This window comes from Camarhynchus parvulus, chromosome 2 (assembly GCF_901933205.1).
Source record: "Camarhynchus parvulus chromosome 2, STF_HiC, whole genome shotgun sequence".
Taxonomy (NCBI): Eukaryota; Metazoa; Chordata; class Aves; order Passeriformes; family Thraupidae; genus Camarhynchus; species Camarhynchus parvulus.
The window spans coordinates 21,041,112-21,063,578 of NC_044572.1; the positions used below are offsets into that span (position 1 = coordinate 21,041,112).

At 40.7% G+C, this 22,467-nt stretch overlaps 1 protein-coding gene across 4 annotated transcripts; it reads right to left on the reverse strand.

The window, feature by feature from the left end:
- Window positions 1-1,229: 1,229 nt before the first annotated feature.
- On the reverse strand, window positions 1,230-22,094 carry PTER (phosphotriesterase related). Of its 4 annotated transcripts, XM_030943035.1 has the most exons (6): window positions 22,021-22,094; window positions 20,066-20,216; window positions 10,940-11,413; window positions 8,969-9,234; window positions 5,471-5,611; window positions 1,230-2,188 (listed from the first exon to the last, which is right to left on the reverse strand). In XM_030943035.1, the coding sequence occupies exons 3-6, from the start codon at window positions 11,369-11,371 to the stop codon at window positions 1,978-1,980; spliced, it is 1,050 nt and encodes a 349-aa protein (XP_030798895.1). In that variant the 5' UTR covers window positions 11,372-11,413; window positions 20,066-20,216; window positions 22,021-22,094; the 3' UTR covers window positions 1,230-1,977. The 4 variants fall into 4 exon arrangements, with proteins under 4 accessions (XP_030798895.1, XP_030798898.1, XP_030798896.1 ...); XM_030943038.1 differs by lacking the exon at window positions 20,066-20,216 and having other exon boundaries at window positions 22,021-22,085; XM_030943036.1 differs by lacking the exon at window positions 20,066-20,216 and having other exon boundaries at window positions 22,007-22,083.
- Between the last annotated feature and the right edge of the window lie 373 nt (window positions 22,095-22,467).

Consider the following 22,467-nt stretch of genomic DNA (forward strand, 5'->3'; position numbering starts at 1 on the left):
GTCTCAAATAAGCTTAATCCATATAGAGGATTAATGGCTTGGAGAATAAACTAAACAGAGATACATAGTTATAAAAATGCTTTAAAATCAGTCATAGCAGTAATGTCCACAAAATTTTTTTTACTCAGAAAATGGATTTATTATTTGCTTTGGTTTTGGGAGGCTATTTCCCTTAGGTTAATACATTCAGATTTCATTCAAAACCTAAACTTCAGCAAGATTATCAAATTTCTTTAGCACAGTTTGTTACTTATTTTTAACCTTCTGGCAAAATCAAGGTAACATTTCTGTAAATCATTAAAGAGTAACAGAGGCTACCCCTAGCATTGCTATTTCATATACTCTGTCACAAGCAACCTTGTCTAATGTAACAAGGGTACAAACTTAGATTTATCTGCACTAAAATTTCCAAAGTGTCTGCCACTCTTGACAAAAAAGCTCTCCAGTGCTGGCTACTCAGCAAAAGTCTGATAGAGATTTTACACATTGTCCTAAAAATCTCGTTTGAATGAGTGAACCTCTTCTCAAACAGAACGTGTTACTCCTTTTGCTTTGAGTCGTTCAATTCAAAACAAACGCCGAGCGAGCCCAGGCTGCTGAGAGGATCGCCAGGCAAACTCATCCAGGGTTTACAATGGGACATGGTGCTGCCAGCTGCTTGTGTATTATCTCACCAGATGGGTAATGCTTCTACCTTATGACAAAGTGCCAGCTCATGTCTGTGCATTCTAGTGGTTACTCCTGTTTAATTTCTACAAGGCAATTATTTCAGTACCAGATGTGTACCTGACTTGTCTGCTCACTCCACTGTTGCTGTTGCTGGCCCGTGCACTCCCACAGCAGTGTAGCTAGAGATTCCCTGTGTAGTGTCCAGCAGTCCTGCACCTAGAGCTAGAGATCATTCCCAACCAGCAATGTGCATTTACCATGGTGTGTATTGGTAGAGCTCAATACTATGAGACATACATGGTCAAATTTAAAGAAGCTTCTGAAATCAGGCTACCACTGCTATTGGATAACACCATTTTTTGGATAAATCACCTGCCCTGGTTAAAGTTAGACAAGAGCAAAGAACACACTTTATGTGAAAACCACATATAAGGCAAACATTTCTTCCTTTTTCATCATATCTTGATATACTGATTTGTAAAGACTTATATCGCAACCTTTGTTATAATTAATACAACTCATTAAAACTGTATTATGTAATATATTTTGAGTGCTGGTGTTGCATCCTTACAAAAAGAAGCTGGTATGTGTCAAGTTTTACATGATTGCTGTGAGACTCCAAGTTGATGATAAAAAATTAATGCAATTAGAAAAAGACATCTGTAATAATACTGCACATACTTTAAGAGGTGATCAAAATGCTTTATTCAAAAATATATTTTCCATGTATTTTTTACATTTTCAGTTACAATTAAGTAAATTGTTAAACTAGAAAGAAACCTTATCTTTTTTGATTTGAGATTCCTCTTGCCTTCTCTTGTCAATGGAAGCTAATTAAATCTTCCAGACCTTTCAATCAAGTATTACTCAAAGAATATGAGGATAATGAGAAGATTGATAGTATTACAAGGATTAAAATCAGCCCCTGCAGATAGGAAATTTAACTGAAAACCGTAAGTTCCTTGCAAGGAAATTTCCTTCCAGGTGACACATCTTCAGAAGTAGTTTGGAGGTAACATTCAGTAACAGTATTAGATTGTGCTTTTCAAACAATTATTTTAAAATTTCAATTGAAAAGATTCTGTAGAGGTAGGCTCATATTCAGTAAATCATTCATGAGCAAACTTTTGGAAGGGAGAAAATGTAGAGACAGTAGACAATTTTGATGTTCTAATTAAAAAGTTACAATTTGTTTGTTTGCATCTACTTAATTTTTAGTTTTTCAGAAATTTTTTTTAAATGACTGCTCTACTGAAATCTGAATTTTATTAAGCTTCCTTATAAATCAGGTATATTTATTCATTGTTCCTACTTAAAAGTCAACCACCGCTTTGGATTTGCTAGGAGTATTTTATCAATTTTATCTTGAGATATGCCTCTAATTAGCATTTTAGGAACTATATTTTTTAGGATATGTGAATATCCATGACCTCCATATTTCATCAACCTATTCTTGGTGTGCACATCATGAGCCATCAGAATTCTGTCTTCATAGCCTTCTTCAATCAGCGTACGAATCCTGCAAAAGTTGGAAGTATCCCTGTCAGTGAAAGTTCTCACTGCAACAGCATTTTCATTTCTTATATTATGTACTGCTGGACTGTATTATAACAGAATATACTTAGGTGCTCAGAGGATATACTCCTTACATTTACCTGAAAATAAGATACATTTTTTATTGCATGAAAAATATCCCACCTCTGAAAACACAACACCACTTCTATCAAAACGGAGAAGTAAAACTTTGCTTTTGGCACATGACTTTGCATTTCCAGACCCATAAATTCCACAGAGGAATTCAAGAACTTCAGCATCACCATGCATGGGACACAGGTTTTATAGAAATGAGTAAATAATAATTTCCTAGATAAATTCCTTCTCACACTTTTTGCTGCTGTCACAAGGCTGGTCCCATTACATTTGCTAATGACTAGACTGTGTGTGACAGGTCTTTAAAGGAGCCTGGTTCAACGACATAAATACTTTCATATCTTCAGTTGAATCCCATTTAGCAAAGCAGGTTAATAAAAAGTTGAAGTTGCCATATCATACTCCATATAGACAGTTATCATCAAAACACATTGCAAAGATGTTCAATAAAGAAGACAAAGAAGACTGGCATGGCACAGCACATGCCAGGAAATAAGGAGCATTAATTAATAAGGCAGTGCAGCTAAACAGCCTTGGCAAAATGACAAGTCAGCTTGGAAAAAGAAGTAATCCTTCTGGTCACACTCTTGTAGCAGGACTACTACAAGTCCTTCTGCTTCACGTTTCATTCAGGTGGCCTTACTCCCTTGATTTATGTTATGTGGATGTCTACACTCCTGTATTGCAAGACTGTCAAGTTTCTCAGTAAACTTCCATTTAGTTTGGCAGGGGATTACAGCACTGAAGTGGCAGGGACTGACAAACCAGCCCTGGAAAGTGTTCATTCCTCATGAAGGCCTCCAATTCCATCACTTGCCAGCACTCTGAAATGCTAACCCTTACCTTCCTGACAATGCGTGACCAGCAAGAAAACAAAAACTAGTCTCACAAGTACCCACAGCGTATCTGAAAGCCCTCACTGACAGTTTTTTATTACAGGTAGTTACAAGGAGATACATGTAGCAGCACCTAATCAGCATGGGCAGCAGAAAGAAGGCAAATAGGATGGAATTTGGTAAAATGTAATTGTTTTTCAAAAACCCACCATACATTGTGCCATACAGTGCACAACACTACGTAAACCACAGTCTTAAGACATCACAAAAATCTCCTCCAGCCTGAAATACAGAGATTTCTGTATTTCAGGCTGGAGGAGATTCTTGTGATGTCTTACACAAGCCAGACAGAAAGTAAGAGTAATGGCACTGGAGGGACTAAGTTTTTGCTGACCAAACATATTATTAGAATCATCTCCTTTAATACTGGACTCATTTCATGGGTTGGGGAGGCATATGATGCTTTCCATTCTGTATCCATTGCTCCTTTTTGCTCATTCCTTTACATTTAGTTGGTACCTGCTTCTGACTCCAAACTGCCCCAGAACAGAAGTCAGTGTTTTGCTTGCATTGGCAGTAGACTGCAGCCAAACTGCTGAAGCACACAGACAGCTAAACTGAGTTAAGCAGGTATGTTATGACTGCAGAAGTTTGTGTTTTTAACAAAAAAAGATGTGAACAAGTATTTTCCATTCAGTGTTTTCATTCAGAGGTCAATTTGATTTCTACCTCTGTGGTGCTGTTTCACAAAACAAAACCCTAAGGAGATTGCCCCAGCCATCCTTAGTCCACTGTGGGTACACTGATATAACACAAATACACACACTTGCACTGTGCAATGAGAAGAAAAACCTTTCATCTTTTCTTCCTTTGAACAGCCTGCTGCAAGAAATACTCAGACACTAGAGAGTTTCAGGAGAGATGAGGGTGGCTGAGCAAGTATCATGGATGGAATGAAAACTCTGCCACAGTTGAACATGTACTTGTTAACCAAGGCCTAGTCCAGTCCTCTCGAAATATTCCCCAGTGCTTCCAGAGATGCTGACTTTCCATGGCACAGGAGAGGGCAGGAGGCACAGCAGAGGAAGCAGCTTTACTCATTCTAAATGGGAAAACTGTGGATTCCTTGCAACAGTTTAAAATATGGAGTGCAAGACTGAGAGCATTGTTAAGAGAGAAAAAATTCCTAGTGTGAAAAGCAGCAGCAAATGCTTGGGAGGGTGGAAGAATAGCCACAGCACCTTCTTAGGAGAGAACAGTTTGAAAACAGATTAGTTTCAAGATTAATCTGACAATGAGGGGGAGGGAAACTCTGTCTGAGATGTAAGGGAAAGCTAGAAGTTACTTCATTAGTAATCAGCAATCATAAAATCTTTCTCATCAAGGAGAGTGAAGGAACTGTTTGTGACTCTGGAAGGTAAAAAGACACAGGCAGGATGGCAACCCACCCCTCAGGCACCTGCCACTTCACTGCTCACACACACTGTGGACAAACAGCACGGTAGCATCACACCTCCAGATGGAGTAGAAGGAGTGAGGTGTCCATTCCCAGCTGATCCTACCTTCTCTCAGACAGTTTCTGTACAGAATGTATCTCCTTGGCAAAACTTTGTGTTAGCACAGCACAACAGATTGGCCGTGCAGCTGAGCTGAGACTGCAGGTGCTGATGAGAAGCAGGGAAGAGGTATCCTGCCAGTGGGACCAATATTTTCACATTGTGAGTGAGTGTGAGGAGAATGGGAGCTCTGAAGAGACAGGAATCACATGCTTCAAAACAGAGAAAGGGCAAAAGGACGGTGGGCAGAAAGGTGTAAAGTGCTTGAAAGAAAAAAGGTAGTTTTCCAGGATGGAAGCACAAACCCATCCAAAACAACCAATGAGTTTTGCTGGGTTAGCAAACTAGTGAGGAGATAAAACAGGCTGAGATGATGTATAGTAGCAGCACTAAGTTTCCAATACTATGTTTCAAACAGAAGTACTTAATCCTAACATAGATGCAGTATTGTAGCCTTTTCCTTTTTAGAGACTGTATAAATTCAACCAGATCAGCATGGAATTAGGACAGAGAATGAAGTTTAAAAAGCTCTTAATCTTCTTCTCAAGTAACTTCCTACAAGACTATGATTCTGCACCTTCCTCTCAGACAGAAGAAATGATACATGCTGCTGTAACTGTGTGACAGCAGCAGGGGCAAATGGCATTATTTCAGCATGACAGAATCACTCTGTGATGGTCTCAAAACAAGTATTTTTTAATCAATACTATTTTTTTATCAATGGGCATGCTATAGCTGAAGCTGCATGGGAGCAGATACCTTGCAATTCTCTCATTGTCGCTGGGCATGTCAATATCTGGATGGAACTGGTAGTGAAGGAACTCTGTACCAAACAGGTCGTACTCTAAGTAACATCCAAGCTTAGCAAATTCCAAAAGTTTCTTTTTATCAAATATGGTCCTGTAGAAGATATATAACACAGAGTCAGCACTGCAACAGGAATAAAACATCTTATGGTATGAGGACAGGTACTTTGTGATCTCCTACATGCAAGGAAAAAAATAAATAATCTATGACATAATTCACATATTTGAGAAACAGGACTCCTGTTTGACACATGCAACTTAAGACAATACACAGCACTGTCCTTCTTACATTCATTTGAGATTTCATGCATTAAAAAACCAAAATAAAAGCAACTCTTTCCCCATGAAATAAGGAAAGCCTCTACAATAATCTTTAAGCGTAAACAGGAAAGTTACTTACTTTTGATATCATTAACCCTCTCAACAGACAACCTAACAAGGAAGGACATTTAAGGAGGAGGTTAATTCATAGCGATATTAAAAAAAAAAAAAGACAATGGATTAGTCACACGACAGATTTACTTTCCCAAAAGAGTTACAGGAGACAGCTTCACCCAGGGCTTGTTTCATCCATCACACACCAGCAATATACAACTTTGTCTTTAGTTTCTATTCTGTACAGTGATGTTTCTAGATTGCCATTAGAACAGCAATATATCATTGTTTGCACTGGGATCTGGCCAGAACGCCTTAAGGAAATGCTCTCACCAAAATACACAATGGCACTATGAGTATCTGGGACATGGGCTTTGCAACAGATTTGAAAAGTGAAGGAACAAAGCTTCTAGCACCTCTCACTCATTTGGAAAAGAACAGCAAGAGAAATAAGAGTTCTCTGGAATATTTTGGGTTTTCTTTGAACCATTTTTACCAAGTGTATAAGCTGTTCAAAGAAAAACAAAAACATTCAAGTGATACAATTTTATCTTCATAGCTGCTACACATTTTTTTTAAGAAGAAACCACATTTCCACAAGAGCATCACAGTTAACCAAAAGGGCAGTAGTTTGTTGGGGGATTTTTTTATTATTGCAGATATTGATGTCACAAAGCAGTTTTACCTTATACAATTACATCACAGTCTGTTGCTATGGAAATGACTGATGTCATAATTTCAATATTATGACTTAACTACAGATCAAGTAGGAGGAACAGATGGGTTGAGAGAGAGAAAATCCATGTTCAAACAAGCCTGCCATCAGCAGGAGTGTAAGACTTGCCAACTGTAATTAATAAAAAATGTTATTTTAAAATAAATGTTACAGTTTACAGAGACTCATTTATCACCAAATGAGTTTTCAAAGTGCAGAGCAAAAGAACAGATTATTTTAGATCCAGCCCAGCTCAGTTCACAGGGAGACAATCACCAAGAGTCTTCAATCCTGTGCAGGTGGCAAAATAACCCAACAGTCTATTTCAAAATCACAGCCAGAACAGTTTATTTTAAAAACTATTGTTAGTGTCATGCTTTTGGGTGTTTTATCCCAACAAAGAGACAGAGAATTTGATTTCTTCAGCCACTGGGTCCCACAGAGAGCCACAAGGATGTAGCAACAGCAGCAGTTCCCAGTTCAAATTGCTGGAATTGGGTGTTTGGGCAACACTGTCCCTGAACAGCTCTGAGCTCATGGAAAAGGAGGTGGGACATGGTGAAGCACCCTCTAATTTGGACCTCAGCCATAAATACCCTGGGGACAGACACCAAACTGTTATGTTGCCCTGAATTTGTAACAGTTGCTGTGAGACTTCTAACAGAAATTATTCAAGTGAGTTGAGTCAAGATGTTGATCTCCTTTATAACCTTAACCCCTAACAAATGGCTGAAGCAGAGGCTCAATAGCTTTTGCTTCCAGCCTTTTAGTACACTGCAGTTCCACTATGTGGAAGTGATACCTTTTTTTAAGGTGCTAAATTGCAAGACATGATAGCTAGCATTTTAATTTTATCATTTAATTGTAAATCCACTGGAAAACTACCATTCTGTCTATGTGAAATGCAGACATGAAATATGGAGCTATGTACAAATTTATCTCACATTTAAGAGACTGGGATGTTCCCACATGGATTTTTCTTACTGGAGGAGACTCAAAATGTTAAATGCACATTGCAAAGCCAAACTTCACAGTAGTTTATGTTACAGCAAGTGCCAACCTGAATGTGTGAAAGTAATGATAGAAAGAGATAAAAGGAAATGTCATATTGTGCATCAGTGGTTGTTATTGAAATTGCACCTCTGTTTTCCTACTTATACTGCTTAATTTCCATCAATTAATTAATTAATTCAACAATTTACAACAGTGTATAAGAGGCAAAAAGCCATAATTCTATGTTTATGTTGTATCAAAATGGCTGTGTAAGTACTGACACCTGCACCTTGCTCAGTCCTCTTTCATAAAAGATTTAAGTAACCAGTTTTTTCTCAAAAAGGGGTGAAAAATACAGTGTAACACAGGTAAATACGAAAAGGAAGTAATTTATAAATATTCAAATATAATGTCATGGCATGAATTTTATGCTCCTAAAAGTAGAACAAGGAGCTCTGTGTGAACAACAAACACCTGTAGCTCCATTTGCAAGCTCTTAGAGCCTGTAACCATGAGAAATTTGGAGCACAGTGCTGTTGCCTTTATTACATTCACACTGAGGGCAAACAATCCAATTGCTGAGAATCATATGACCACAAATAGTCTCCATTATTCAGCAACTGGCCAAAGTAATCAATGCTTGGACATACTCCAACTCACCATGAGCAAGACAAGGTCATACAAAACTGATTTGGTAATAGAGGCTATATTTCTAAACTGGAGACAGAAAAGCATCCCAATTTCTCTCCATGCCTCATATGGAGCTCCTGGCTTTTGTTCTCGAGGAAACTAAAAGTTAACGATCTGGTCTATGCTATGGACTATCCAAAACCCAACTATTTTCTTTTTAAGCAGTACTTCCTCTCTCTGGTAGCAGAACATTAAAAATATGCCTTTTGCTTTGGTCCAGACTCCAGCCAAATTAAGGACATCTCCATTAGCTTCTGTGAGATTTTGGCAAGGCCATTAAGAGTGACCCAGCTTTCAAAAACACTGGAAGCCCAGCAACTTCCAACCCCATTTAGTGAGAGCTGCTCAGTGTCCAATGCTTTGTAAAAAGGGATTTGTGCAGGGATACAAACTAATGAAATTCCCATTCTTAAAATGTGGCTACAATTGTTCCTAACCCCTCTGCCAAGTTTTCAAAGACAGCATTTAAAACACCAAAATCTTATCAATGTGAATCTAAAACTTGATCCGGACTGTACTGCAGTCAAGGAGGAGACAGATCAAGCTCTATATAAGCATTTATTTTTGAGTCAATTAACTTGAGGGTAACACTCTATGTCACCTTTTCCCAGTGTAGTTCTGCAAAACCCCAGTGAGTGTGGCAACACTGCAGGAAGGCCAGCAGAATAGTCTCCTTACCTGTCGAGGTGAGACATGACTGTCTTTGAAGCATCAGCCCCAGCCTCCTGCAGGATGCGGATGATGTGGAAAGGGGAGTCGCTGTTCCTGCCCGGATGGATGATAACAGGGCACCCAAGCTGGGCCTGAGCCTGTGCTGTGGCCTGAAGCACTCTGTGTTCACTGGGAGTCAAAGGCCAGGAGCAACCTATTTCTCCCACCACACCACACTTGATATTAGTCCCATCTGCTCCTTTGAGTACCTCATCAACAATAATCTCTGTCAGCTAGAGAACAGGAAAATGAGATTGTTGGTTATTATTACTATTTGCATTAAATAGCAGCAAATTTGGCCTATGGGCTAGTTATGCTCCCAAGGTCTTTTTGAACTTATCTAATTAACAGCTGGGAGTGTGAAAACACTGCAGTTAAAATCTGGTTTATGTCAACTAATGTTATGCTTGCCATTCACTAAGACCAAAATAAACACAGAAGCAAATCAATTTAACAGTATCCAGTGACACATTTGTCCAGGTTTGCCAAGAAAGCTGGTCTACATGTAATTTGAACTCTGATTTAGGCAGACATTAAGTTTTCTTGAAAAAAAAAAAAAGGTTAGTTTATTCCAAAACCTTTGCCTTGCACTCCTGAATTGGCTTCAGACACAATTCAATGTAATTTTTGCAAAACAAGAGATCAGAGAATAAGGAAACTTTGTCATACATATAGGGAAGAGAGAAACTCTGGAAAGCATCCTGAAGAGACAAGTTTAAGGCAAAACCTGCTTATGGGAGTGCCAATGTAAAACAACAGGAGATCTGCTGACTTCAGAACTACAAAACAAAGCTCATTTGACAAATTTACAGGATCAAAATTAGCCCGCTTTAGAGCATGCACGGACAAAACCCATCAGAATCTCTTAATAAAACTACTTTGTTATAAAAGCTTTACTTTTTCTTTCCCAGAATAGGCCATATGTCTTAAGCACACATTCAGAACTGAGAGCACAACATGGCACTGATGATGGCCAACCTTCTAAGTACTGAGTAGAGGTTATCTGTGGGTCTCCATCAGTCCATCAAACACAGAAGGGAAACCTTTGCCTTCAGAAATCTATTTGTTTCTATGCTATTTGTATCTATTTGTATTTCAAGCAATGGAAGAACATTTAGGAAAAGCAGTACTCTTGTGTACAGTTTGGGCCAGCTTGGGTCCAGTTTTGTTGGCACACTGCTCAAGTCTTGACCATTGATTTTTAAAATTAATTTGACTCATTTGGAAACTGTGACAGATGTTTAAAAAAAATGTCAGCTCTATTCATACACATTCAAAGCCTCCTGCCTTGGAGAGTTCCATTCCCTCTTCTCCTCATCACCACATTTTCTTATTAAAAGATGAATATTTATTATTACAGGAACATCTGGGGACCTCAGCTATTATTAACACATTGTCTTAGTCAATGTACAAACATGCTGATGTAGACTATGCCCTGCAAAGCCTGGACAAATGATAGAGAAGACAGCTATAACACACAGCCTGAGCAGAGCAGTGATTTACAATGATCTTACAAATATTGCAATTATTTACGTTTTTTACAAGAATGCTGGGTAAACTCAACGGGAAGCAATTAGCCATAAAAAGTGACAGAAGAGGTAGCAAGAATAAACTTCCTCCTTAAAAAACAGTAAAAAACTCAAGATAGTTTGTGGTGTACCAAATGTCCACACACGAACTATGGTATATTCCTTTTACTGTTGCATCATAACAAATCCCTCAAAGAAAATGGAGCTTAAGAACTGGAAATTCTCACAGATAAACCAAGCACATTAAAGTAGTGTTGCTCCAGATATTACACACAAGCAGTAATGCTGTTCCCATTTTCTATGCTGAGCACCTCTGTATTCCATCATTTTACTGGAACTTCTCTCCAACTCTGGCTTACCCAGGGATAATTCACAGGACAGAGACACTGAAGCAATAGTTAAGACTTACCTGTTCCACTGTCATGGCCTGTGTTTGAGAAGAATGAGTGGAATCCACATAAAACCCAGCACCAGCAATGATATGGACTCCAGTTTCTTCAGCAAGTTTCTTCAAAGTATTCATATCCCGGCCAATCCCTGTAGTTGTGTTTTCCACAATCGTCCCACCACCTGCTGCTTTAAAATGCAGCAGCTCCTCCCTCACAGCATCTGTCTCCTGATACAAAAGAAGGTTTTCTTTATGGCTGTAGGGATTTTGCTTAATCCAAAACAAGTTCTTCATCTCAATGGGCCCATTAGACAAAGGCTCTTGGCCTGGAGAAGGTGGACAAAAGCAGCTGCTGTAGTTCATAATCAAGTGTTCATGAGTCAATGTGTAGCCAAGACAGTCTGGCTCCACAGGGCCCAAGACAGTCTGCACTTTTCCACTCAAGGAAGGCATTTTTCTTTAACAAATGGAAAAAAAATCAGATGCTAAAAGAGTCTGGGAAAGAAGAAAGGAAACAAAAACATTTCAGAAAGAGCATTGTTTTCTCAGGCAATTTCTGAAATCCCTCCTCCCCTCTAGCACATGTACCTACACTCTGTGTGTGTTTGCTGGGATGTGTCCAAAAGCTGTTTGTAGCAGGGTGGTCAATATGAAAAACAAGGCATTTATTTTACCCAATTGTGCTTGTATCAGTACTCCAGCAACATAAACACACCACATTCCAGTACATGGAAATTGTCATCATTTATTGTGCTGCAGTCAGTATCACATGAAGATAAATGTTTCCTATTTAATAAAACCACTGTATGTTCATTTAGGATTCTTTGCTCTTCAGCAGCTGTCAAATTTTGTCAGCTTCAGCCACCAGATGAATACACTTGGCACCAAGGCTGAATATTCCTTACTGGTATGTTCAGTATATTTATCTCTGGCCTCCAAGACTCAGTATCCCTCTCACATACCAAGGAAGCAGTCTGTGTTTGGGCACCTTGCCTGCCCCTCTCTATGTGGAATGCAGGGATGGGGGTGATGATCTGCTCCTCTGGCTTGAGAGGGGTGGATGTGATAATCTGCTCCTCTGGCTTCAGCAGGGCTCAGGTTCTCCTACCAGCTGTGCTCTGGAGGTCTGGAACAGCCCAGGACCACTCCTCTAAGGCTGACAACAGCCACCAAAGATACAGCATGGCCCACAAACAGCAGTGGAGATGCCAAAGTGCTTCAGAGAGCAAATATTTTGCCAGTTAAGAACAGACCTTAATCTAACAATTTACATGTGGCTCAGCATCTCAGACACTTTGTAATTCATCTTTAATATCAATGAAAAAATGTTACTTCTCAAATCTTCAAATGAGCAGTGACAAACACTGAAACTACAGTCTGCAGTTGGTTCATGTCAAAGTCCCTGCGCCAATCTGGCCTAACTCACTGCAGGTTAGAATTAACTGCAGCTCTCCCCATTGGGATTTTGGGTTTTTGTTAGTTCATGTTAGATCTTCCAGATGCTAGTCACAAAGGCTTGAGGATACACAGTTAAAATCCCTAGTCAACCAAAATCATGAGTTATGAAACAAAATACATGTTTAATCATGTCCAGAGGAAAGGACTAACTAGAGCATGCATTATTGATTAAAGAGAGAGGTCTTTCCCATTTCTGCCTCCCTTTTAGTGAATAATGTCATAAACATGGGTTTGTTACTGGTAAAGCCCTCAGAGGACATTTTCCTTTTAACTGCTAAAGTTAATCTACCAGGATGACAGAAAAATTGAAATCTGAAGGGCACTGAACTCTACATATCAAAGGGCACAGGAACATCAAGATCTCTTTGGGGATACTTTGATCTCATGAGAAGCAGTCACTGTCAGAGCACCAATGCACAAAAGTGACCCAGCTCCTGGAAAAGGCAGCTATTGCTGCCCAGTGAAGTCTACAGTGCTGGTGCTCATTGTAATATGAAGAGTTGGCCATCCATAAAAAAGAGAAATGACTGACTGACTATGTTTACTTGCCTTGTGTAAAAGCAGATTAGGAAGAACTGTTCTTTTAGGAATTTTGTTCCTGGACCAGCATGTTAACTTGTTTGAGAAGGTAGAAGAATAAATTACTCTCATAGAACAGACTGCTGGCTGATTAATAGGATGATTTATTTTTCTTCCAAACAGATTAAGAAGTGCATGATTTCAGAAAATATTATTCTTGAGCAAATAATTAAAAGCAAAATACCTGCCTTAGTCAGAAACTGCTCCTAGCTGCAATTCAATTAAGCAGTCATTAATTCCATCCTTGAAGAAGGCTGGTGCTCTATATAGAGCAAACCACTATTTTGGAGAAAGTTCAATGATCTGAGTCATTCTTATATGCATAGCAAAGCAACTGACATAATTCTAAGCATTACCTTTGCTTTATTTTTTTGCCCCCCCCCTTTTTTTTTAATGTTAAATATCTACACTCTGGCATTCAGTAAAACCCTGACAGCACAGAGTGATAACTATCCTCTACATTAGGTTCACACTTTCCCCATGTTTGCAGTACTTACTGAATGGATTGGAAAATTGTACTGACAATTTTCCAATCCATTCAGTAAGCTAGCAAACCAAACCTATATACAATTAAACACACAAGTATTTAATTTCTTTTGCTAAAGCTTGACACAAATCAATTACTAGTTCCCATGCCAGGTTTTTCTTGTAGCAGACACCAACTTGTTGATTTTTAAACTGTAGATTTCAGATTACAGCTCACATACAGAATTTACAGAACCTTTTGACTGAGGCCAAGGATTTTTATAAATATAAGAAGCATCACAATAAATGGAAACTGACACAAACAACATTTAAAGTAGGCCTAATTTTATCTTCACGAAAAATGTATTAATATTAATGCCTGTTCCTGTTAACTGACACAGTTTTAGAAACCCACCACTCTTAATAAAAGAACTGTAAAAATAAAGACAGTCAACAACCTGTGACTGGAATTATTTTTGAAACCACTGTTCTGATATCTTCCCTACTGTCATTCACATAAAGAGCCTGCCCTGGTTATGATACATTATCATATGATATGATATTATTATATACATATGATACATTATTCCTAGTAAGATTCACTTGATGGAATCAGAATTATGCCTCTTTAAAACAGATTTTAGGTGCAAATAGCTTTTAAATGGAATCAGGATTCCAACTCAATTTAAGGAAGTATATGTTACTATAGGAATCCCTGTTTGTGTTGTTTACTCATGACTTGCAAGCCATGTTTTACAGTGAACTTTCTTTTGAAAAAGTTTCTTCTTTCATACACCAAGGACTGCATTCATATCACTCATTTAGCCATTTAAATGATGTATGTCTACTACAGAACAACCATCTGGAGATGGAAGGACATATCTATAGGCAATTCATCCAGCTTATTTTGAATGCCTATAATAGGACAGAAGTCACTTTCTCTAATATTATCCTCCTTCCATGGACTAAGGAGCAAGCCAAGAAACAATCCAGAACAAGACAAATATATTTCAGATGGCTTTACACAGGATATGTGAATTACATTTCCTTAATCTTAACCCCATCTGAGGGGATGGGAAAATGTGCTGATTCCCATCACAGAAGATAAACAGGTAGGTTCATATCTGGCAATAACAGCTATTTTGGTTTTGAAAATCGCTAATTTATGTGGTGGTATTGCCAAGGAGCTCCTGCACAGACCAAGACTTCTCAGCTCTGGGTGTTGTATAAAGAGAGAGATAAATTATATTTCCTGAAAATTACAAATTCAGACTAAAAAATGAGAAAATTGCTTCAAGATGTAACCAAAACTTGTGTTATTTCACAAAAGCCATGAAACACTACCTTATCATTTTTGTAATAAACTCTGGACAAATCTTTATAACCACCAACCGTATGGTGCATAAAACACAACTCTCACCATTAGCCAACTATCAAATCCTTGTGAAGTAAATATTTTTCCTAGAGGTATTGTTAAGAGAAAAGAGACTTGCTACTACAAAGGTCATGGTGCTGCATTCCTGACTCTGGTAAAAACTCCACTGAGTTCAATAGATGTTTTGCCTGAATACTGATGACAAGATTTATGTTTCCGCTTTTCCCATCTGAAACGTGCGCTTCAGTCATTGTGTCATTTTAATGGCCTTGTAATAGGAAGTCCCCCTATGTTTGGATTAGTTGCTTCCTACAGTAATCTCATATTGCTGAAACATTATAATCACATAAACACAGTTTCCATATGCTAATTCTGCATTTGTTTTGATTCGGTAAGCACATTTTAATGGCATTAGCACAGATTCTCTGCAGACCAATGTGAGAGTCATTTCATTCTCGTTACATTACAATGTGAGATTAGAGCAACATTAAATCCACATTGCTGTGACATAAAATTTACCCAAAAAAAGCAAAAAAAAAGGCTCAGTGGGTATTAACCGTACCCAGAAAAAGTTAAACACAGCTGCCACTTAGAAACAAGGGCTGCCCTGGCTGCATCAAGAGCATTTTAAGTGGGTCTTTCCTTTATAATCACATAGCCCTGGGAGATGTGATACAGCACAAGCTCACTATATATTTACAGAGGGAGGAAAAGTGTTGAATATTCAATTCTAGTTTGAGCAACCCCTACAGAACATGAAAAAGCCACTAATTAGAAATATGTGATACATCTGTAGGAAACTTCTATTAGTTAGTCTATGCTGTGTTATCTCACTGTTCCCCACATATAAACATTTTGTGACAAGGGAAAAAGTTAGCAAGACAAAGGAAGAAGAGAGGCAAAGGGTAACAGAACAAAGAGAACACGTGTAGACTACGTCAAGAAGAATTTAAAAAACCTGATTTTTCTCTTCCCTCATGTTTCTGCCAACACTGTTGAGGCTCACAGAGAGGAAGGAACTCAATACTGCCCACACAGTTCTTCCTCTTCCCCACCAGACAAGCACGCTTTCTAACCTCTCCAGATCTATTCCACCTTCTTCAAAAATATATTCACGAGTGCTAATTACAGTGCAAACACGCCTGAAACCCAGCACTCCCTCGGACACAGATTTCAGTAAGCACGGCTTTTTTGCTCATGCATGCTGTCAGGAAAGCACAGCTACAGGGGCTGTGGAGCTGAGCCTGCCATGGCTGGGCGGCTGAGTGCAGCAGGAGGACAGAACTTGCATTTGCTCCAGGACAGATGCAGGCTCACCTGTCTTTGAGTCCAGCAATTCCCTGTGCACCAGTCACTGCAAAGGAGTCCAAGACCTATGACACTGTAGTTCTACACTGCCACTAGTTCGTGTTACATGAGATAACAACATCTTATATTGCTTTTGGGTTATCCTGCCCACGAAAAAGATTTTGAAAATGAGTGGAAGTACGGAAAAAATTGAGGTTTCTGGGCAAACTTGGGCCTCTTCTGTAGAAATGGCAATTATGCTGCTCTGAAAGTGACATATTATTTTCATTAAAAGTCATAAATGTTCTTCCCTGTTTTCAGAATTGACATTGGTCAGAATGGTATTGGTCTTTTTCCTCTCCCAAAATGGAGCTTTGAAAGTACCATGGTTTGCTGAACTTCAAGCTAACTCCAGGCTTTGTGTCCTAAGGAATGATGCCACACCAGAGACTTTTCATGCCTTGAACAAAGCTCTCATGAGAAAGGGGGGGGACAGTTATGGTGCCTTTCTCCCATACAAACTCCTGCCTAACCCCATAGGAGCGTATGCTGCAGCTCCTCCCTTTGTGGGCCACCCTTTGTTTCCCACCTTTGGGTGGCTGTATCTTCATGCAGCATGCACACAAACCTCACCATTCTGGATGTGTAAGCTCTTGACTGGGTAGAAATTGGCCAAGAGACTCAAAGCCTAGAGAACTCTTGGGAGAATTATTTGAAAAGCATCATCTACTCCATCTTTCTGCATTTTTTCATGAAACACATTATTCTGGAAATATTCAGAATAGTGGGTTAATGTTGTGGCCTCCAGTGACCTACCTCTGGCCCCCAAACCATTCAAAAACATATTTCCTTATGAAGTCAAGCCAAAAGAAATGCTAAATATTGCTTTCCACTATATTTTCTATAAATGGTTTGAGCAACCAAAAAATCTTTACACTACAGAAGTGAGAAAGAATACTAAAAGTAAGACTTTATATAAGGTATGTATGTGCCATGAAAAAGAATTAGGAGAGCTTTAGACAAGCCTTATATAATCCAACTATGATAAAGAGAAGTCCCACAAAATATGCAGGTACACACACTCCAGAGCAGCTACATTGCTTGAGCAGCACTGTCAACGTTCTACAATCTAAAAGTAGTCACTTAAATTTTAAAAGAAATGTAAACACTAGTACACACATGGGAAAGGCCAATATATTGCCACCCTGCCCTCAGAACCTCCGAAAAGCACACTCAGATAAGGAGCCGGGTAAGTGAGAAGCAAAGCTTTTAAATGTTCACCTGAAAGGAAAGAGAAAACTCTTACACTATCTTCCCTCTGTGGCTCAGCTCGTGGCAGACAGACCTTCTAGCTTTGCATGGTTTGAGAGTCATGTTCTGGCTCTAGCCAGGCTCTAAGCCAGGCATATCTAAATCACATTGCTTCCTTACAGATGAACTGCCACACCAGGACAAGCACAGCAGGGGGGACAAACCCTGAGGATCAAAGCAAGCACGTGTGATTTGCCCCAAGAAGCAGAATCCAAGTCACCTCAAATATAAAACTTTGCACAATTTTTTCCCAATTTGGTTAAAGTTTAGCTGTTGTGACCAGAATAGTCAGACTTTCATTTTACCTTACTTCTGTGCAGATAACAGACTCAATATCTAGGCTTCTCTGAGCAAAGTCACATTGAAGTTTCTCTTCCTCAGAGAGATCTGAGACCAGCATACCCCTAAGTGTTTTTTCATTAACATCTCTTTAGAAGAACTTCAGGGGATTTTACATTTTGGGCAGCTTCCAAAATTACTCCTGATAAAAGGTCAGATAAAAATTCTCCTCCAGGGTCAAACATTACATTAATTATATTTTACATGCACACATAGTGTTTTTAGGCCAAAAATCAGAACTGAAGTCACATTATGCTATATGCAAATATGGGCTAAGTCTTGCATGTTGATACATACATTCATATTCTTAAGACTTAACAGACTCACATTTGCTTCTCGAGAGTTCTGTGGTATAAGCAGATATTCTCTTTCTTGTGAGGACAACAAGATGTAGGGAAAAATTCTCCTTTTCAGGAATGCATATCCAGCCTTCAAATGTGAAACAAGTGTACATCTTAACTCCACTCTTTGTTGTTATTCTCATTGACTTTCATTGGTTTTCTCTCTACTTGAGGTCACATACACATATTTTCACATGAGCTTAAACATTTCAGTAAGCAGGCTGGGTGGAGCATTATCACTCACTTGGGCAGTCCTACAGAGCCACACCAAACACCTCCATGATCTTTAAATGCAGAAATGCACCACACAAATCTAAACAATGGATATGCATTACTACCTCTTGATCAAGACTGAGCATTACCATCTAGAAAAATTCAGATGAATGAACCCCAATGTCAGATTTGCCACAGACCACAGCAGTCACTGATCCACTAAGATCTGCAAAGCCATGCATGCTGGAAAAGAGCATGGTGATTTGGTTCAGAGTCTCATCCAATATCACAGACTGCAGCAACTGGAAAAAGCAGGAGCTTCCAGAAAACCACCTTCTTTACTAGGGAGTGATGAGCTTAGATGCAAAGAAATAAATTCAATGTCCCACTACTGCAAAGAACTGTATCACAAAATTTGCAACCAATCTCAAGATCTAATGGGTAAAAATACCCTGAGAAAAGCCTTTGGACTGTGACTGCTCTCCGTGACTGTATCAGGAAATGGAGGCAGTATGTCCTTCTCAAGGTCTACTCTAAAGAAACGAGCCCACACAAGAAAAGTTAATGTGAGTCAAGGGAAAGCGCAAAGCTGACAGGTGTAGCTCAAGGAGTATCTTTTACCTCAGAAACTTTACAGTCTGCATGCTTTGTCAGTGGTCAGACTCAATGACCTCTTGCTTATACAACTCCTGATTTTAAGTTCTTACCCCCATCTTGGTACAACAGTGGAATGCTAGGAACAACCAACACACAGAAGCTGACAAAACTGTCAGGTCTCCTACATATCCTTCTACTTCTTTTCCAGGTACCGCTGAATCTTCAGTCTTAACCAGAACTGGACACAGAACCCTGCTACTGTTTTGTCTTTTTGTATCACAGAATTTTTGAAAGAAGATACAAACTCAGTATTTTTGTCCTGGAAACTATTATCTGTTTTTCAAAAAATCCTGGCTACCCAGTCTAAAATGAACAACAAAGTCCTGCAATAAAGCTTACAGAACACCAGAGTTCAAGCATTAAAATCAGTTGAAGATTTCCAGACCCATCTGAAAATGACCCATCTGCCAAAAGGTACACAAATCACAGCAAAAAAAAAGAGGTTCACTCCTTTCACTTGATCACTAACCCTCACTGTAGTGACTGTGGATAGGGCAAAGACAACTGTGGGATAAAACAATTCTCCTTTTATATTTTGAGGAAAGAGATGAGATCCCGAAAGAGCAGAAAAAGGGAGCAGTTCAGCAGGTAACACACCATTCTCTGATCCTACCTCCTCCACAGAAGTTACTTCAAGAAAAACCCTGCAGCTGTGGCTACATAACAGTAGGTTTCAGAATATCTTTGAGAAGAGTGATTCTACATTTCTGAGATCCAAGAAAAAAAATGTGATTTAGTTAAAGCTGTCATTTAAAAGATGATAGTGGTGGTCTTTCTTCTTGCTTCCTTTTTATATGAGCAGTTAAGCACTTGTGAAACATATCCCAGCTATTGTTAGGATAAAATGCTTTTCTTGGATTATTACCAACATACATATTACTGTCAGACCAAAGACATGACCACTGCTTAGAAAATTATGAGGAAGCTTTTTAATTTGTGACCAGAAAAATGACATTGAAGTAGAAAAGCTACCCTAACAGTGTTGAGAGGATTTAATTTCTTCTTAGAACTACAGGGATGGGATACTCCCCTTCCCCTTCAATACAGCTGGCAATCCAATTTTCCAGAAAAGCAAAAAATGTAAAAGAAAAAACTGTTCTGAATCAAACCAGAGACTTGTACCTTAGGTTTCCACAGTCTAGATGGATCTCTAATTCCCTCATACCAGACAGGTGGCCAGTCTGATACAAGCAGAAGCCTCACCGTTTTCATGAACCTTAAGAAGTCTTGGTTTCATCTGACTAAAAAATGAATTTGATCAGTATTTCAAGTCCTGAAAGACAGGAAAAACATTTTAGATCTACATCAAGTGAAATAAGGAAAAAAATTCACAGAATGTTCAGAGGCATAGTCCTTTAATAAACACAGAACTCACTGGTGCCATATGCTTCACTATATACTGATTTTTATGTGTGAGAAGCAAGCTGATGGCTCCTAACCACAGAAGGAAGCTGTGACACTTGTTCCTGCTGCACCATGCACTAATTCAGTAAGTTAGCACTGGTCACCTACATGAAATATAATTAAGCATTTGAATGCCATTGTTGCCACCTTTGATTACAACTATGAAAATTAATGTGATGATGGTGACAGGATGGCAAATATTGTATCTGTTAAATTCCAAAACATAAGAGGCATTCATAATAATAAATGACACTTATGTAGTCTTTCATAAACCAATCCCAGAGTACCTGACAAGATGATGCAAAACTACTTATTAGAAGCATTGCTTCACCCACCACTGAAACACAGCCCCCAGCAGAAAGAAGGCAACAACCTTTAAACATTACAGAACATATTATGACAGAGGACGTTGAATAATCTATCCAGTGTAAAGCAGAAGGGAATTCCAGACAAGTAAAACAGAATTTCCCAGAAGTAAATGACCTCCAGCTAAAAACCTGTTTCATTCATGAACTGCCACAAGCCTCTAGCATACAGAGGATACCAACCTTAACAAAAGACACCTGAAAAAAAAGAATTATGCTTACAGGTATCTTAGAGATCATGTATACATTCAAGTACTTGCTATGCTCCTCAGAGTTCCTCACCAACAGGACCTGTATGCTTCAACTTATGGCCAAACTAACCACAACACCAGACCTAATGCAGAGGGGGTGCCAAAACCCAAGGCCACTGCCCAGTAGAGGCTTTGCCACCGTGCTGAAGCACACTTGGCAGGGGGAGCTGAACCTCCCTCACTCAGATGGAGCCTGCCTTCCGCAGCTCCCCAGCCGCTGCCAGGGGAGCAGGGAACCCACTGCAGCCGTGTCCTGCAACGGGCAGCGAGCCTCAGGCCACCGAGACATGCATGGTGGAGTGTCGTGTCCCAATAGGGCACACAGGCAAGTCTGGAGCTTTGCTGCTGAGCCTTGACAAGCTTAAGCAGCTCTGGAAGCATCTTGCATCGGGCTGCTGGTGCTTCCAGATGGAGAGGCAGCTGAAGGCAGGCTCTGAAGGTCCCAGTTTTGGATTGAGGCATTTGTTCCTTCACAGACACCCTCGATAACTGTCGGGAGAGGAGTACTAGAGAGAACGTAGCTCCAATATTTAACTTGTTATGGCTGTACAAATATTAAATACCAGCACTAATAATAGCAGCGTAGCTGCACTCACACAGTGAAGCCGCCTAAGCTCGGGGCTCACTGTTAGTAACTATCATCTGGTGCTGTAAAACGCTCCTGCAGAGAGGAGCTGCTCGTCCCCTCGCACTCCACACGGGGAGCCCCGCCTGACCCAGCGCCGCCGACCCGCAGCCGCCCCTCCGCCGGGGCTGCACCGGCCGTGCCGGGCCCTGACCCGCGGCCGAGCCCGGCACAGCCCTGCGCTCCCCGCCCGCCCCAGCACCGAGCACCGCCGGCCGCCTCCCGCTCTCCCGCCTCGGGCCTTGCCGGGCCGGCAGCGGAGCGACCGAAAGCCGCTCTCGCCCCTCAACTAGGACGGAGTTTCCCGGCCCGGGCGCCTTGTCGGGCCGAAGGCATCAAGGGCGAGCTGGGCACGGCTGTGGGCCGCCGGAGGTGGCGGAGCGGCTCCGCAGGAGTTCCCCACACCCCGCTCGCTCACCCCGCGGCCCGTACCCTCCGCCAGCAGCGCCGCACCCCGCAGGGCCCCGGCGGACAGCGAGCCGCGACCGCCCCGAGCGGGGCGGGACTTCCCGGGGACGGGAGCGAGTGGCGGAGCTTGCTGGGGGCGGCGGGGCCCGAGGAGCCCGGGGAGCCCGGGGAGCCCGGGGGGAGCCGGATGGGTGGGCGGGAGAACGGCCGGGAGGGGAGCGCTGGCCCTCTGCCTCCGTGCCGGGAGCCGCCCGGCTCGCTGCCCGATCCCCGGCCCCAGGAGTTCTCCCGTGAGGGGCAAACTGTGTGAGAGGCAAACTGTGTGAGGGGCAGCTGTGCTTTGTGTCATCCTTGGCTCCTGGTACCAATGAGAGTCAGTGGCTGTGAGCATCCTGCCTGTCCCTGTGCGTACCCCCCGTTTACACAGGGAGGAGGCTGGAATCCACCGAGTCATTTTGGGGGGAAGGAGGG

Bases quoted from the DNA above. Each gene is read 5' to 3' on its own strand.
- PTER (XM_030943035.1), bottom strand. From the start codon at position 11,371: ATGCCTTCCTTGAGTGGAAAAGTGCAGACTGTCTTGGGCCCTGTGGAG. The intron at 9,235-10,939 runs GTAAGTCTTAAC...CCTGTTCTCTAG, and splicing joins AGGCCATGACAGTGGAACAG to CTGACAGAGATTATTGTTGA. The intron at 2,189-5,470 runs GTATCTGCTCCC...CAACTTTTGCAG, and splicing joins GACAATGAGAGAATTGCAAG to GATTCGTACGCTGATTGAAG.